The following is a 17,080-nucleotide window of genomic DNA, read 5'->3' on the forward strand; positions in this document are numbered from 1 at the left end:
TCTCCTGTTTGGTTAATTCTTGTGGAGCTAGTTCCATGAAGAGAATTTCCAGAACAAGGCAGTTTCTAATTAATGACGTGAATCAAAGCTTTTTGCAAGCAGGAGACACTACTAAACAAATATATTCTTGTAAATCATATCGAGGCTTTAGAGCATTTTGGTCTAAAAATTGCTTCACATTACAGGTTCTCAACTTCAGTGTTGTAAACAAAACTAGGAAATAAGGTAGTAATGTCCCTGGAGAACAAAGATAGAAGCAAACAATTAGACAGATATCTTTGATAGAGGAAGAGGGATATAGGAGCTAGTCACAAACCTTAAATGAGGAAGAGTCATGTTCTTTAAGAGGCTAGGATTACAAAGCACAAATGCTTGCCATTCTTCTTTGTTGATTCTACGATCCTTGTCGGCATCAGCATCAGCAAATGTCTGCAGAAAAGGTGATGATCCTGTATGCATCAATAAGCTCCAGAAAACAACACAAGCAAAAGCAAAGAATAAAAACTTTCAGAATTCAGAGAGCTCACTTTATCAATGATAGCCTCAATAGGGTCATCGGACAATTTCATGTCGGATTCCATCAAAATGGCAATTATCATTTGCTTAACCTGCATTCAAGCAAAAAGCTAATTAGCTAAATCCTACAATTGCAGAAGTAGAACTGCTTGCTTGAAACCAGAGTTTTACTCACTTCTTCCCACTCGATAAACCCTGTTTGTCTCAAATCATACAACCTAAATGCAACTGCAAGAAATTAACAAGAACATAGATAAGGCATAGCTATAAATCGTACCTTAATGGTACAAAATAAATGATTTCTCTTGAACCCTTACAATCAATTTTATCTTCTATAGTGGTATAGGGATGAAGCACGTTGAGTCCAAGCACAAATTCCTCGAATTCAATGACACCATTTTTCTTTTGATCGAAAAGATTAAAAACCTACAAATGGAAAAGAATCAAAAGATTATTTGATATAGGAAACAAAATAAAGATTCTAAGGAAAACTTCTTTACAACATTCAAAGGAACAAAAGGGTTTCAAATAAAAAAGGAGAGAGAAAATCTACAGCTAATAGCCATTTTCATTCAAAAATTAAAATAACTCCTAAATTAAAAGAAAATCACAACTATAACAATGTTCAATATTGACTCAAATTCTAATTGAAAATCAGTTTGAATTTCAGTGAAATTTTATTAGTTAAAGAATTATTTAGTAATTAGGAATAAATATTCTTAATGGGTAAAAGTTCTTAGTAAATAAAAATTCTTGATGATCAAATAATGAACCTTTAGAATATGAAGTATTAACTTTTATAATTATGAGAGAATTATGAGATCTCCGTTTGGGAGATAAGTTTTTAAGGATGTGAAAAAGAGTTTGTTTGGGAAAACATCAGTGACACGGGATAGAGGATATTTTATAAGTTATACACTAGGAAATATGGAAATTAAGATTGTTTTAGGGCTCGAGATTAGTGTTTGTTTATGGTATTTTGTACTCTTTGTAATCTCTACATTTATAGTGAATTTCTCTCTCATCTGTGGATTAGGTAATTGAGTTGAACCACCTAAAATATTGCCCTTTGTGTGTGATTTATTTCGTATTGATCTCATTGTGAAATTTGTTTCTACTTAAAAAAAACTCAACAAGTAATATTAGAGCAAGTTGCCAACATCTTCTCGTGAGCTGAGTATAGAAGCTCTCCCTTAGGGCTAATGTGTGAAAGGGAAAGATTGTTAAGATTATCCCACATCGATTACGAAAGGAGATTTGTTGTTGCAGATTGTGTTCGTGAGATTGGAGACATGCAAGAGAAGATGTTGCAACAAGGTGTAGTTACAGGTTGAGTCAACTGGGTGAAGTTGATTTGATTGCACGATTATTGGCCATCCTTTTTTGATTAGGTTGAGTCAACATAGATTTGACCATGTGTAGTCGGGATTTTTTAAAGATCAATATTGTGGTAGAATTTGTATATAGGTGGAGATTTGTTAGATGTTGACTTAAATTTTAATTGGGAATCAGTTTGAATTCTAGTGAAATTATATTAGTTAAAAAATTACTTGGTAATTAAGAATAAATATTCTTAATAGGTAACGGTTTTTAGTAAATAAGAATTCTTGATGATCAAGTAATGGAGTTTTATAAATATGAAGTAAATATTAACTATTAAAATTATGAGATCTCTATATGTGAGATAATTTTGTAAATATGTGAAAAAGAGTTTGTTAGAGATATTCTATAGGTTATACACTAGGAAATATGAAAACTAAGATTGTTTTAGGGGCTCGAGATTAGTATTTGTTTATGATGTTTTATACTTTTTATAATCTTTATGTTTATGGTAAATTTTATCTCTTATTCGTAAATGTAGATAATTGGGCTGAACCACGTAAAAGGTTGGCTCTTATATGTAATTTATATCATATTAATCTCATTGTGGAATTTGTTTCTACTTAAAAAAAATCCCAACAAGCCTTGTGTTTTAGGCTACCCTAAGAGAGCCCTACGTAAAAAAAAAAAAAAGGGCGGTTTTGACGTGAGTGTGTGGCACCGAAAACTAAGAGAAAAAGAAAGAAAAGAAAAGCTAAACAAGATAAAGAGAAAAAAGAGAAAGGAGAGTTAGTTGAATGGAAGTCGATCCGTAATCCAATTGAGCTGAAATTTTATTAGCATTTCATAATTCAGTGTTTTACATTTTGAACGGTGAAAATCAAGTTTGAAACTCTCTGAAAATAAATCTAGGTTATATTTGTTGAATTACCTATTTAGTGAGATTCTTTAACTATCTCTCTAGTTAGTTATTCACTCTAATATTAGCTAGATGAGAATTTTGTATATCTATTATTTGATAATGAAGATTTTTCTAGTGATCCATAATTTTTTTCCTTTACACTAGAGGTTTTTCACGTAAATTTTGGTGTGTTTTATTTTTTCTGCGTTGTTAATTGTTGTTTATTGCTGTGGGTTTATTACGATATATTGTTTCTACATTATTGTATTTATTGCTTCAAGCCCAACAAGTTGTATCAAAGCTCAAAAGGCCAGCTCAAAAGGTCGAAACATGGTGATTATAATCATGTTGACGATGTTGGGGAGATAAGTCACACTTGAAGCCACGATAGCACACTAAAGAACCTATACATATTTGTTGGACACCACTTCAACTTAAAAGTTTAAGCTAATAAGTTATTGGGTCCTCTATATATATATATATATAAGATATCTTATTTAGATTTCTTAGTGATACAGGTTTTTTTACTCACATGTGAACTTTATTCCAACAATCTCTCTCATTTACTTGTAAGTTCTGATCAAGTCCTATTTTGGCTCCCCATGCAAATAAATCCTATCAACACCTTCTTTGAGTCAAACAACCTCACGTCTTAAATGATCTCAATGCACTTTAGATTGAGCATTCAACTTTGCCTCTCTGCAGGTTTAGGTTGATTGCAATCAATCACAGCCTTAACCTTGCACTCTATCACAAGTTGACTCAGTACATCACCTTATTTCTTATGTGTTTTAATTCTATACACTCATTACATCCAAGTTGAATATTTTATTTTGATATTGGTCTTCGAGCACATAGAATTGATGGATGCGGCCAACTTTCAATCTGCAATAATTTCTCCCCAAGCAACGCCATTACCTTCTTTCTTAAATGTTTCAATTTCACACACTCGCTACATTCAAGTCAAATTTTTTACTATGATATCGATGTTCGAGCACATAGAATTGATGGATATGATTAACTTTTAATTTGCAAACAATCTTTCTCCTAATAATATCATTGGGACTCGAACCTAAAACTTTTGACTCTGATACCAATTGTTGGGGAAATAAGTCACACTTAGCGCCACCCAAACATATCAAAGAGTCCATACATATATATTGAACATCACTTGAATCTTAAAACTTAAGTTATTGGGTTCTTAAGTCTTTTATATATATATATATAAGACATCTTATTTAAATTTTTTAATAATGTAAAATTTTGTACTCACATTTAAACTTTATCCCAACAAACAACTCCCCAAAATGCTAGCTGAACAATTGATCTTCCCTTTACACTATACTTCGATTGGGCCAGATGATTAACCATGAGACTATAGAAGAAAAAATTTACCGTCAACAAGAAGATTCTCGCCGTGTGGAGTCTGGAACAATGCTAAGTGAAGCTCTTCCTACAACATTTGTTGAAATCATTCAACGACCATCTAGGAAACAAATTCTGATACATCAACTTGAAGCAATGAATTTATAGAAAATAAGCCATGAAAAGGAAAATCATAGTTTACAAAACATACCAACTATAATAAAGTTTATAACACCAGATTGCCTCAAAATTTCAAGTTACCTTGTGAATCAATCCATCATCAATAATTGAGCAACTCAACTCCTTGAACAGTTCGCACAATGCCTACATTCACCTTAACTGCGTCATAAGTTGATAACCAGTAAGAAAACTATTGAATCTTAATCCAATGTGAGCAAAATTTCATTCCAAAAAAACCAACTTAACAGTAGATATAACATATGGATATGATCCAAAACCCACAAATTTTCACTCTTTTTTTTAATGGTTTTAGCAACCAAAGATATAGTAAATAAAGAAAAAAAAGAACATATGAATGAAAGGCAGAAGTACAGAGGGACTCATTGGAGAGACGGGTAATATCTGTTAACCCATAGTCGCATTTCTTGTGACAGTGCCGGTATTCAAAACAATTAGCCATTGCAAAAATCAAGAAATTGACCACTGCAATAACCGGTACGAAAGCTGCACAGATCCTCTCTCCCATCGTCAGGGAGCCCGGCCTCTGTTCATCACGATCGAATTCACAAAAATAAGAACTAAATCAACCACTTCACAAAACCCATAACGAAAAAAAAAAAAACTGCAACTTTAGAAGTTATGTCAATGATTAGAAAAAGAAGAAAGATGGGTATTAAGGAAGTACAAAGGACTTGTTTTTGTCGCTGGAATCCATGGCTTCAGACAACCACACAGCAGAAACAGAGAGCTTTTTTTCTTAACTCTCTTTTGTATCTCTGTATTTCACTGCTAAATCTATCTGTCTCTGAAACCAAGCAGTAGTATTGTTTCAGCGTTTATCTGTTGTTGCGGATTGAGAACTCTCTCCACAAAGAAAGCTCGAGAGTACTACTAGGATTGAGAATGGGAAGACGAAGCTGATTTTTTTTATCCAAAGTTGGTGATGGTGGTGGGTTTCATCATTGTTTTAGTGGATCAGGTGGTTACATGAAACCCAGTGCCAGAGTCATAGAAGATTCCATAATAAACCTGTCAAAGAAAGGCTTGATAGATATAGCCGCTCGCCCCTTGCTGTTATACAGACTCCATGACAAAGGTCAGTTCCTCTGAAGAATTTCCAGGCAAGAATTCTGGGTTCCTTATGAGTTTGTAACTGGCAGCCATCATTACGATGTAAGCAAGCAACAAGGGTGAGAAATTAACCTTGCAGTTATTTTATAGAAGGTTGTAATGTTTATAATTTTGCGTCGTTTGCCTGTTGGTATCCGCCAACGACCGTTTTCTCTTATATTTGCTGGTTCTGACTCCAACAGACAAGGGGACAAGACCGGTGCCGTTGGTCGGTCCAAGGTTTTATGGCTGCATCGAATATGCCGGCAGATCGAAACCGGTTTATTCATTTTGGATTTTTCTTTGGGTTGAAAGTTTCATCAAAGGAGAGTAGTTTCAAGTCAAATGTACGGCAAAAAGCTTTGTTACACAAACGTTGGCAAATCCAAAATTTTCTTTTGCGCAGTTTCTTTTTTTGTAGGCAAATCAACAACACAAAGCTTTCCCAAAATGATGGTGTGACAAAGGCAATTTCTTTTGCCTTAAAAAAGGGTTAATGCGTAATTTAATTTATGAATTATATTTTATTACAATATGACATTTATAAAAAATTACAATTAGATATATGAATTTTGTTTTAAGCTAACATTTTTATTAATGGGAACTTGTGGAAAAAAATTAATAATATATGATTGATAAATTTTTATTAATCAATATTTATTAAATTAATATTTTGATTTACTATGTTAGTCAATAATAAAAAATCTTATGAAAAATAATATTCAGTTGCCTATTGTAAATATTTTATAAATATAAAATTAATAAAAGTAATATTCCGTCTCAAAATTTTTATCAATTTTCATAAAATTTTAAAATTTTGATTTTAATGTATTTAATATTAAATTTTAAAATTTTTTTATAAAATTAAAATTTCATTATTTTTAATGTTAAAAAGTTAAAAAATTTAAAAATTTAAAAATAAAAATTTTAGATATTCAAAAAATAAAAAATAATTTCAAAATATTCAAAAAATATATAAATAAAAAAAATGAGATGGGAGGAGTATAGTTTAGGATAAAATTACATATTAAAAATAACAGTATTAAGACAAACGTGAAGAAGAAAAACCCTAAAATAAATTAAAAAAAATTAAGACAACATAATAATATTTATCCTAATCTTTTTAGCCTTAATTAGCGATGACAAGTTGACTCACGAACACTGCCTTTGTACTTACTATTGCTCCTCTCTCTCTCTGTACACGTCTCTTTCAATTTCTCTCTCATCATTTCTTCTCTCTCTTCCCAACTTGCCCCAAAGGAAACCTCTCCCTCTCTTAACCTGCGCCGCTCTGCATAACGTGAGCCGGGCGTCGTTCCAAATGTTGAGAGGATCAGACTGCTCCTATGAGCTTGTTACTTTCTTCTTCGTTAGTCTTTTTTGTTTGGCTTCTTTTTCACTCGCTCAACAACAACTCGCTGAGTTGGATCGATTGGACGACGATGCAAACGCCACTGTTGTAAATGCTTCCTCCATAACTAAACCGAAGGACGGTACCTTTGCCGCTATCATCGATCGTGCTCTCGAAAAGGAGTTCACTGAGAACGAACAAAACGAAGGTACGCTTCTTTCTCTCTCAGATTTTGCTTAGATTAGGGTTTAAAGTTTAAATCCATGCATCAAAACGTTCCTATTAACATTTTGAACTTAATTATTCTTGTTTATTTCTAATTTGCTAGTTCTTTATAAACTGTAGCAATTAATTATTGCTCTTTTCATTTTTTTTCAAAGATTTTTGAGTGATCTGTTGTCAGGTTATGATTTAATGCATGCTTTTGAGGATCTTAAAGGTTTAATGAGAGTGCATTTGCTTAGATTCCTGGATTTGGGTTTTGCTATTAATTTTCCATTTTTTTCTTTAAAATTTAAGTGTCAATTATAGTATAAATTCCTCGCGTGATATGTTACTAAGGCATACACAGAATGTTCTCTGGAATTGTAAATAATTGCGGTGGATAATTCAACGTTGAAGAAAAAATGTCAATCTTTGAAAGTTTTCCAAAAATATCTGGCTAGAAATCTTATTTTGGAGTCTTTAGCTTTCATTGTTTCCTTATACTTCAGAAGAATATAAATCCAAAGGAAATTATAATTGCGGCTTTTATCATTATTATTTTTTTACTATTGTTGGCAGTAAGTGATGATGCTGGAAGTTTCAACAACAGTGTAGCAGAACAGCAGGTTGGTAGTACTTATTCTTTGAAAACTTTTCAGCTTGAAGAACTTGCTAGCCTATTTTCTTTAACATGTGTTTGTTGATCAGGCTGTTTTGGAAACCGTTGCCAGAGTTAAGTCAAAGAAAAATGATACAAAAGAGGAAAAGTATGTGCTTCTCCTTATTAATTAGTAGATTTTACTTTTAGCTATTGAATTCTGATTATTTTCGCTGTTAAAAGAAGAATGTAATTTTCTTTCTTGATGATAAAAAGAATTGAATTATTTTCGTATCATATCTTCTGTATGACTAATTAGAAACATGTAGTTCTCTCACACTTTTTGCAACCTCCTTTTAGATCATTTCAACTCCATGACGTTTTCAATCTAGAGAATGATAACAGAGCTGAAGATACACCTATGTTGATAGATCGAAAGGTCAGATTGGTTCACTTAAAATTTCATGTCTAAATATATTGCCATACTTACAAGTCTGAGATGGTGGTTTATTTTCAGGACAACGTCTTTATTATATCTAATTTTAAATCAAAATATCCAGTGTTACAGCTGGACTTAAGGTAAACTTTTAATTATCTTCTGTTTCATTGAAGTTACTTTTAACATTCAACTAATAAGCTGATCTAAACTTTCTTTTGCTTATCCTCTGTAGACTGATATCAGATTTGGTTGTTGTCATTGTGTCTGCAACTTGTGGTGGCATTGCATTTGCTTGTGCCGGACAACCGGTCTGATTGTATTAATTTAAGCTTAGCTAATCTTTGACTTCAATATTAAGTTCTACCTGAGTGTCTTAGTTTGCTAATATCCTATATATTTTACTGATACATATTATACAGGTGATTACTGGATATTTGTTGGCTGGATCTCTCATTGGACCTGGAGGTTTTAACTTTGTCAGTGAAATGGTGCAAGTATGTTTTATATTACAGTAATGTTTTACTATCAACATTGATGGCTTATTTATGATTGAATCCTCTGTAACTGTTCTGAATGATGGTTTCTTGATCATAATGTTATAGTTCACTCTGTTGCATATGGAACCCTTACTATGAAAGATGATTGATGTTTTAATTTGCATTTCTTCATCTCAGTTAATGTTAGTTATTATGATTCTTTCAGAGTTCATCTGAAGCCTAAACAATTTGCAGCTCTTATTGACTCGTTCCTGTGAAGCATCTCTGTGTCTTTTATCTATCAAAGTAGGGTAATAAATAAAAATAAACATAGAGGCAATGGTTTTAAGTGCCAGTAAGTAATGTTGTGTATGGCTTGGACATCTGATGTTAACCTACAATTTTTTTGCTAGGGTTGCGAGCTTAGTCCATGGCAGTCTGTTTTATTCAAATTTCATGTTTATTGGTGTATTCCTGTATGCTACTATTTTAATAGCTTATATTTTCTTTTTCATGTGAATCATGCAGGTTGAAACAGTAGCTCAATTTGGTGTGATTTTTCTTCTTTTTGCATTGGGCCTAGAGTTCTCCATTGTGAAGGTTGAATTATGCTTTTGAATTTATTTATTTTTATTTTGTGTGATACTGGTCTTACAACATTCTTCATATCATGCCTCTAACTACATCCTTCTTATTTTAAGCTTCGAGTTGTCCGAGCAGTTGCTGTCCTAGGAGGGCTACTCCAGATAGTTCTATTTATGTGCCTCTGTGGAATTACAGCCTCAGTATGTCTATTAATTTTGACACAAAGTCTATGTAGGTTTTGGTTCATTAATCCTTATTAAATGATGTCACCACCTTCACCTGAATCTGAGTTCACTGACTTTGCATAACTTACATTTAAAGTCACTGAGGTGTCACAAGTTATATTTAAATTAATCAAAAGGGAAAGAAGTTGTATCTATAGTGAGTTAGCATCATTTCACATTATATCTGGATCATAAAGAGGTTTTTGCTGCTTTGCTGTTCAAAACTTAAATATTTCCTGCTTCTTTGCTTCAAATCTCATTTGTAGTTTGCTTTTGTTTTTATGGTATGCTTTAGTTGAATATGTTTAAGGTACATGCTTCTTTAACATTTATCATTCTTATTTTTCATGTTATTATAGACCATGTCATACAGCATTTCTGATTCCAAATCGTGCATTTTTAATTGGGTGCTGTTTGCAGTTATGTGGCGGTAGACTTTCAGAGGGTATATTTGTTGGTGTATTCCTTTCAATGTCTTCAACAGCTGTGGTAAAGTTTAGTGCAAATGTTTCGAAGACACCTACACACATTCATACTTGCACTCACCGATAAGCACACACGGGTAGACATCATACATGAGTTTAGAGACCCTCACACTCCTTGTAGAGACCTTTATCTTTGTTTAGTATTTTTGGTTTTTAATGTTGTTTTCCTATTTTTCAATGGCAGGTACTTAAATTTTTTATGGAAAAGAATTCTACCAATATGCTTCATGGCCAAGTCACCATTGGCACTCTTATTCTTCAAGTATTGATTCCCTCATCCTATTGTCCTTTTCCAAATTCATGATTTCCTTTCTAGATTTTATTTGTGCAGTCTTGCAGTCAACTCAATGATATCAATCTTTTTCAATTACTATGATGTCCTGAGAAGCTTTTAACTTTGCAGGATTGTGCTGTGGGATTGCTATTTGCTTTGCTTCCAGTTCTTGGTGGAACTTCTGGTATTCTTCAAGGAGTAATATCCATGACTAAACTGTACGAGGAAAACTTGCAAAGTGTCACATTCCAAGTTTCATCTCTCTCTGCAGTAGTGGATAAATATCAATGGTCCTATTCATGTCTTTTAGATGCCATAAAATGGGAAAACATGTGATTAATGATTAGGCTTAGCTTTTAAGCGAGGGCAAGGCTTCTCACACTCTTTGTTAGAATTTATGCACAGTTTCACCTAAAACTAGAAAGATAAATCATCTTTCAATTCAAATTTATGTGACAGGCACACATAATTTTGATCAGAAGTCAAAGATATTATTGTTTTGATTTATCCACTTTTGATGCATAGTGCTTGTGATGGTATAAGAAGTGGAAACTGGGTTTTGGATTAGGATTAGGACTATAAGTTCTTGTTTTCCTCATAAATTTTGTCTCCATTCCTAGGTTTTTCTTTTGGCACTTTTAGGTGCTGAGAGTTAAGTTACTTCTTAACACTAATATTCTATTAACCAGGTTGGTCATGTTGGTTACCTTTTTGGCTGTTTTGTCAATATTGTCTCGGACTTGCCTTCCTTGGTTGCTTAAACTGATGATAAGCCTTTCATCAGAGGTAGGCATTTTAATCTGCAGATAAAATCACATACTGAATTTTTTCCCAATGTATGTTGTGAAAACATGCTTATGTGTGAGTGAGATTCATGTTTTGATATGATTTGTGTAATTACCTCTTATCCGTGCAGACCAATGAACTTTATCAACTGGCATCTGTGGCATTCTGCTTACTTGTAGCCTGGGTTTGTTTCTTGGTTCTTCTTGGTTTGTCTTCTTTTTACTTTTACTTTGTCAAGCATCCTGTCATTTTGTATGTAATATCCACAGAAAAACCCTCGTTGTTCCAAATAATGGTGTTTGTTTTATATGTAGAGAATTTTGTCTATACCATTTACTGTACTTTTTGTTGATATGTGAACCATATATATATATATATATATATCTGCTTTTATGTAATGTTAATGAGCCATGTTAATTGTGTTTTGATATCTGCTTGAGATTCAAAGAGTAGAAGTACATAACTACACCCTCTTACCAGTGGTGCAATTGGAATGCTTTGAATGTATTTTATTTGATAATTGCTTGTTGAAAAAGCCTTATGAATAATGTTCTAGATTCTCTGCATTATGCCATAGACCATTGGAATTCTGCTGGTACGTACATGCACAACTGCTTAAGTCTTTACTTTAAGGTATGGAACAGGGAAGGAAATCACACAGTTGCTGATCACAATCATTTGTTGGAATAATTTAAGCCAGTCAGATGTCCGCAAATTCTTTTTTGGAACTTTTATTTAATCAATTGTGTAAATTTCAGTGTAGTGACAAGCTTGGGCTGAGCTTAGAATTGGGTTCATTTGCTGCTGGAGTGATGATATCAACAACTGATCTTGCCCAACATACACTTGAACAAGTTAAGATTACACTTTTCACACTCCATTCCATCATGACAGTGCATACATTTCGTATGACTGGCACATCTCAATATTTATTAGATAACCAAAGTCATAATTTTTCATGTCATCTAAAAGTTTGTGGTTGTCAGACATGCACACCCATCTTAGAATCCTAGATTTCTTCCATCCCACCTCTCAACTACAACAAGTATTTACATTAATGGTGGGATGGGGAAAGAGAGATTTGTGCTTGTGCATGTAGTCATGTGCTCTGTAATTTTCTAGACTAAAGCAACAGACTTCGTTTTCATCAGGAAATGTTAAAATTTCTATGACATGAATTTATAACTAGCCGGACTAGGGACTAACTTACAGTGTGCAACACGGTTCATTTTTTTCACCCTTCTATTATTTTTGGGCATCTGTCATTTAGATTCAATGACGTTATCAGTCTATCCTTCTAATATTCCCACAATTGAAGGTAGTCTCGCTGTGCAGGTTGAACCCATTCGCAATTTTTTCGCTGCTTTCTTCCTTGCCAGCATAGGGATGCTGATCCATGTTCATTTTCTCTGGAACCATGTTGATATCTTACTTGCATCTGTTATATTGGTTGTCACCATAAAAACAATAATAATTGCTTCAGTCGTCAAGGGTTTTGGCTACAACAACAAGACTTCACTTCTTGTAAGATTTTATTTGATGCATACTTGATTATATATAGTATTTGAATTTTAAAGTAACTTGAGTTCCTTTACATGTGCAGGTTGGAATGTCTCTGGCGCAGATAGGAGAATTTGCTTTTGTTCTTCTCAGCCGTGCTTCCAATCTCCATCTTGTTGAGGTCAGTGCTACTCTCCAAGTTCATCATATTGTTGCTTTGGCAAGATGGGTGAACTAAAACATCCCTTGCTAAGAACAGTTTGTGGGCATTTTAATCTTCTCCCTAATTGAAACCTTGACCATTTCAGGGGAAACTGTACCTGCTACTTCTTGGGACAACGGCACTTAGCCTGGTATGATTGTTTTGTTTTTTGGCCTGATTGTATGGTATTCATTCAATTTTGTCAAGCCAGATGAGAAATTTCAACTTATGAAAAAATAGAGATGATGTGAAAGAAAAAGAAAAAGAGAAAAATGTATGCAAAAGCTGCAATGGTTTTTTTTTTTTTTTTTTGTAGTAAATAGTACTAGGGTTTTTAGCTTTCTGAGTGTACTTCAAATCAGCAGGTGACAACTCCTTTGCTGTTCAAGCTAATTCCTGCCATACTACATCTTGGGGTGCTCTTACGATGGTTTGCCCCTGAGAGAGAAAGTTCCATCGAGGTAATTACGAGTTTCATGTGTTGGAAGGATCATGTCTGTCTAATTCCCACATATAACTCAAATAAATTTCTTCTCCAGGTTGGAATTAAAGGAGATAACCTTCGTTCAGACAGTGGAAAGTATCGTATTACTTCGATGAACCAAGAATCCCATGATTCGTGATTATACCGTGTAAAACTAATTAAGAAAAATCTCCATTACCTGACCGCCCTTTTTTTCACCTTTGTCATCTATTGCCGTTACAGCGCGGATGAAACGCAGTTTGCCCACATTTTTTTGGGTTGCTAACCCTACTATATTGATTAACAAATTGGATTGAGCCTGCCACTTGGAAATTAGCAACAGAAATGAGGTAACCTCTTTTACTTAAAAAGAAGTAACAAATGAAGCAAATGCCTTGTAATCAATTTTCACAGCCATTTGACTTGTTTGTTTTCAGTGTATCATAGTTTTGGGCGTGTAATTAACGAGGATGCCACTACTAGTTTTTTTTTTTTTCTTAAACCGATATTTGAAATTAAATGTATTATTATATATATAGTTGAATGTAAGATTCTCACATTGAGCATAAGATCATCTACAAGTTAACCTCTGTATCAACTTATTATTTTCCACTTATTTTTTAATGGTGCAGTTTTACCAGTTTTACATTCCTTTTTTTTTTTTTTGGGTGCAGTTCTAGCATGGAAATAAAATATTTCATCCGAAATATGCTTCTGGAAAGGTATCATAACCTAAAGATATTTTTTTGACCTTTTCCCAAAGTCTAGACTCTTAAGAGAATGCGATGAGAAACTTTTTAATGGTTTAATCTCTTACCTATAGTCAGTTCATGGCTCAATAAGATCGATCCACTGAGGTTCTTCTAAGCCCAATTCATCCACATGGGTGTGGTTCTGGACTAGCTAACAACCATTCAAACACTCTAAGCTTTAAAGCATAATATTAAAGTACCAAATATGAAAGATCTAAGGTAGAATTTTGAATCCCATCTTGTAAATTGCAAGACATGATAAAGCTGATCTAAAATCTTTAATTTTCTATTTCTTTGTATAGATTTTATCAAGAATGTGCATATTTTCCCCCTTTTTTTTTTAAGTACATGTAGATGTAGGTCAGGTGAGTAAGCTGCTTCATCGCCTGTTTGTACCCTTTGATAACCCAAAGCACTGAGATTGTGGGAGCTCAGGATTACACATGTTAGCGAAAGGTGACAGAAGATTGGAAGGAGCAAAGGCATAATAGTCAAGTAGCACATAGCTCCAAGGCCCGTGTCATATTGCCAAAGTGAACACGAAATGCAAGTCTTCCTACCTCCAGGTGGTTATCACAAATTGACTTAGACTTAGACAGGACAAATTAATGAAGTAAAGTCCATGAAGCTGTCTTTTTTTCTCTCTGTTTGCGCTTTGTCAGACTAAAACGACCATTCCATTCTTCTTCTTCCTCTTTGGGAGGGTGGACTTAATTTCGTTGGAAGTCTATGCATGTTTCCATATATATTGCTTCATGCTGAAAACAAGAATGGCCCCTACAATTTTATCATAACGAGGGGAAATCGAATGAGAGCCAGTCCCAGAACAATGAATCTGGGAGTTATATAGATCGATCACACGAGAGAGGAGAGTTTGTCAGAGTTTGTCACATGATCCACGATTCTCCCAGCATAATTTGCCTTTTCAATGAAGGAGACAATTCCCCTCACTTCTTTTAGTCTCCTTAGCTTTATTAATTTCCTTTCTTCTTCTTCTTTTTTTTTTTTTTTTGATTTTATTTTGTATTCAGGCGATGCCCCTCCCTCCGTTCCCTACATAATTTTATCATTAAACTTGTAATACCACTTAATACGTATCAGATTTTTATCATTAACATTGACATATCACCAGAGATATTTCAAGAACAATCTCACCTTGTGTTTTGTGTTTATTTTTTTAGGGCAATGAGCTTTGCTTTGTTGTTCCCAACTTTGTCTTCGGTTTTTTTAATTTGCTTTCTGTCCTTTTACGTACTGTCTCCTATTTTTTTTATAGTATTTTCACACAAAGAAAATATTAATGAGTATAGATACATAGTATTTTTATACAAATACTAATATATTACTATTAAATCTGTAGTATTTTGCTTTCAGGTTTCAATCAATAAGTCTATATATATATAAGGAAGAGATTTTAGGGATATCGGTTGATTCAACTTGAATTATACATGCATGGAGGTTAATAGAAAAGTTTTTTGCCACGATTGAGATGAACATATTCATTGTTCAAATTAATAGAGGAAATTGCCACTTTTAGAGTTTAGATCTTCAATTTTCCAAAATATATTATCATAAGATTGATTAAAGAAAACAAAGTGCTTAAGCTAAGGATTGACAACGCGATAACTATAAACTAATCACATATCGTGATGGGCATAGATATGATATTGTTGAGAGTTATCTAGTATTGAATAATCCATTTGTCATCTTCCCAAAAGAGAATTGACGGAACCAAGCGAGCTGAAGACAAATTCCTTTCCCAATATAGCCTTTAGAAGTTAACGAATTTTTATTCAAGGAAAGGACAAACACAAAGGACAAAGGGCAAAGGGCATATCTGTCTAACAACAAAATAAAAACTATAAACCCATATGGTCTTTCCTTCATGAACTCAAAATCCTCAGCTTTTCTTCATTAGCCTCATCCCTACTCCTTTTCATGCTCGTCTAGCTGCAAGCCTGAAACCAAAAGCACATCAGCACGCGTGCTAAAGTTGTTGCTGAGCTTGAAGAATAAGGAGAGCTAGCTAACCATGGACTCGAGCAACGCCCCCTCAGGGCCTAACCATAGAAGAATACGCGCAGCTGAAACCTCTCATTGACACATACCATAAATTTGAGCCAACACCAAACACTTGCACATCGCTAATAACGCAGCGTATCGACGCCCCAGTTCAAGTCGTGTGGCCTTTCGTTCGAAGCTTTGAGAGCCCCCAAAATTACAAGCACTTCATCAAGAGTTGCAACATGAGCAGCGACGGCGGCGTTGGAAGCATTAGAGAAGTCACTGTTGTTTCGGGTCTTCCAGCTTCGACAAGTACAGAAAGACTAGAGATTTTGGATGATGAAAAGCATATATTAAGCTTTAGGGTTGTTGGAGGTGAGCATAGGCTGAGAAACTACAGGTCAGTCACTTCGGTGAATGAGTTTCATAAGGAAGGGAAAGTTTACACCATTGTTTTAGAGTCTTATATAGTAGATATACCAGAAGGAAACACTAGGGAAGATACAAAAATGTTTGTGGACACAGTTGTGAAGTTGAATCTGCAAAAGCTTGGGGTTGTGTCAATGGGTTCTCTTCATGTACATGATTGAGAAGAAGATTGAAGTTGGTTGGATGGGTAAGATTCTCATTGGAACTCTGGTTTTTGTTTTTTGTTTATTTATTAATGGGGTTTGACAGTTTGGGGATTGGTTTGTATATCATACTTTTTGTCGGGTGATGAATTCAGTTATATTATATATTATGGGGTATCATTTTAATCTCTCATTAAAAAACCATTCATCTTCATTTTATTGAAGATTGACCAATGAAATAAGAAATAATTCGGTTTGTTTTTGTTCTCATGCCAGTTTTCTGTTTGCGTGTAATTACATTAATCAAGAACCTTAGCTACCCATATATATAACTCTGATGGTTTGATAATAGAAAGGGTTGATCTTTGAACTTTTCTGGGGGATTACTAAATTTCAACTTGGATCTGTAATTGTCTGTCTATAATATATATATATATATATATATATATATATATTTCATGATTGGTTTACTTTGAGAGAGAAAGAGAGAGAGAGAACTGGGCCATGGTTGAAAGAACAGAAGGTAGGTGCCCAACACTTTTTGATATGGCTTCAATGTCAACCCTTCATTCAACAGCAAGAGCCATCAAAGATCAAATATATTACCTTTCCGACTGCAAAGTTGTGAGCAAATTCAAGGGACATGTGACTTTCGAAAGAACCCCCCCCCCCCCCCCCCAAATTAAGGCTTCTTTCTCTTTAATTTGTACCTCAAACCCATCTTAGCCACTTACTACTATTCTTTTTTTCCTACATATGTCAATAGCAGAAAT

At 33.9% G+C, this 17,080-nt stretch overlaps 3 protein-coding genes across 13 annotated transcripts; 2 read left to right on the top strand and 1 right to left on the bottom strand.

The window, feature by feature from the left end:
• Window positions 1–49: 49 nt before the first annotated feature.
• Window positions 50–5,143, bottom strand: LOC111300890 (calcineurin B-like protein 10). The gene is made up of 13 exons (XM_089748087.1): window positions 4,968–5,143; window positions 4,529–4,826; window positions 4,474–4,481; window positions 4,364–4,426; window positions 4,133–4,190; window positions 3,687–3,824; window positions 3,428–3,484; window positions 1,434–1,630; window positions 834–942; window positions 692–744; window positions 528–608; window positions 317–429; window positions 50–237 (listed from the first exon to the last, which is right to left on the bottom strand). The coding sequence occupies exons 1-13, from the start codon at window positions 4,995–4,997 to the stop codon at window positions 180–182; spliced, it is 1,263 nt and encodes a 420-aa protein (XP_089604213.1). The 5' UTR covers window positions 4,998–5,143; the 3' UTR covers window positions 50–179.
• A 1,409-nt stretch (window positions 5,144–6,552) lies between these two features.
• On the top strand, window positions 6,553–13,548 carry LOC111299274 (K(+) efflux antiporter 6-like). 11 transcript variants are annotated; one of them, XR_016329743.1, is made up of 21 exons: window positions 6,553–6,951; window positions 7,527–7,573; window positions 7,656–7,714; window positions 7,906–7,984; window positions 8,063–8,124; window positions 8,217–8,292; window positions 8,404–8,478; window positions 8,989–9,060; window positions 9,162–9,245; window positions 9,690–9,758; window positions 9,939–10,016; window positions 10,158–10,318; window positions 10,718–10,814; window positions 10,945–11,020; window positions 11,371–11,447; window positions 11,573–11,668; window positions 12,150–12,338; window positions 12,418–12,495; window positions 12,623–12,790; window positions 12,882–12,977; window positions 13,056–13,085. XR_016329743.1 is itself a non-coding variant. In XM_089747270.1 (21 exons), exons 1-21 carry the CDS (start codon window positions 6,714–6,716, stop codon window positions 13,137–13,139), a joined length of 1,938 nt encoding a protein of 645 aa, XP_089603396.1. In that variant the 5' UTR covers window positions 6,553–6,713; the 3' UTR covers window positions 13,140–13,548. The 11 variants fall into 11 exon arrangements, 9 of the variants coding, with proteins under 9 accessions (XP_089603396.1, XP_089603397.1, XP_089603399.1 ...); XM_089747270.1 differs by having other exon boundaries at window positions 12,623–12,667; window positions 13,056–13,548; XM_089747271.1 differs by having other exon boundaries at window positions 10,158–10,246; window positions 12,623–12,667; window positions 13,056–13,246.
• Window positions 13,549–15,626: 2,078 nt separating this feature from the next.
• On the top strand, window positions 15,627–16,575 carry LOC111300416 (abscisic acid receptor PYL2-like). The gene has a single exon (XM_022896049.2). It carries the CDS (start codon window positions 15,978–15,980, stop codon window positions 16,323–16,325), a length of 348 nt encoding a protein of 115 aa, XP_022751784.2. The 5' UTR covers window positions 15,627–15,977; the 3' UTR covers window positions 16,326–16,575.
• The last annotated feature ends 505 nt before the right edge of the window (window positions 16,576–17,080 follow it).

The sequence above is a fragment of the Durio zibethinus genome, chromosome 18, assembly GCF_047325235.1.
Source record: "Durio zibethinus cultivar Kanyao isolate XHJ-2024 chromosome 18, ASM4732523v1, whole genome shotgun sequence".
Lineage (NCBI taxonomy): Eukaryota > Viridiplantae > Streptophyta > Magnoliopsida > Malvales > Malvaceae > Durio > Durio zibethinus.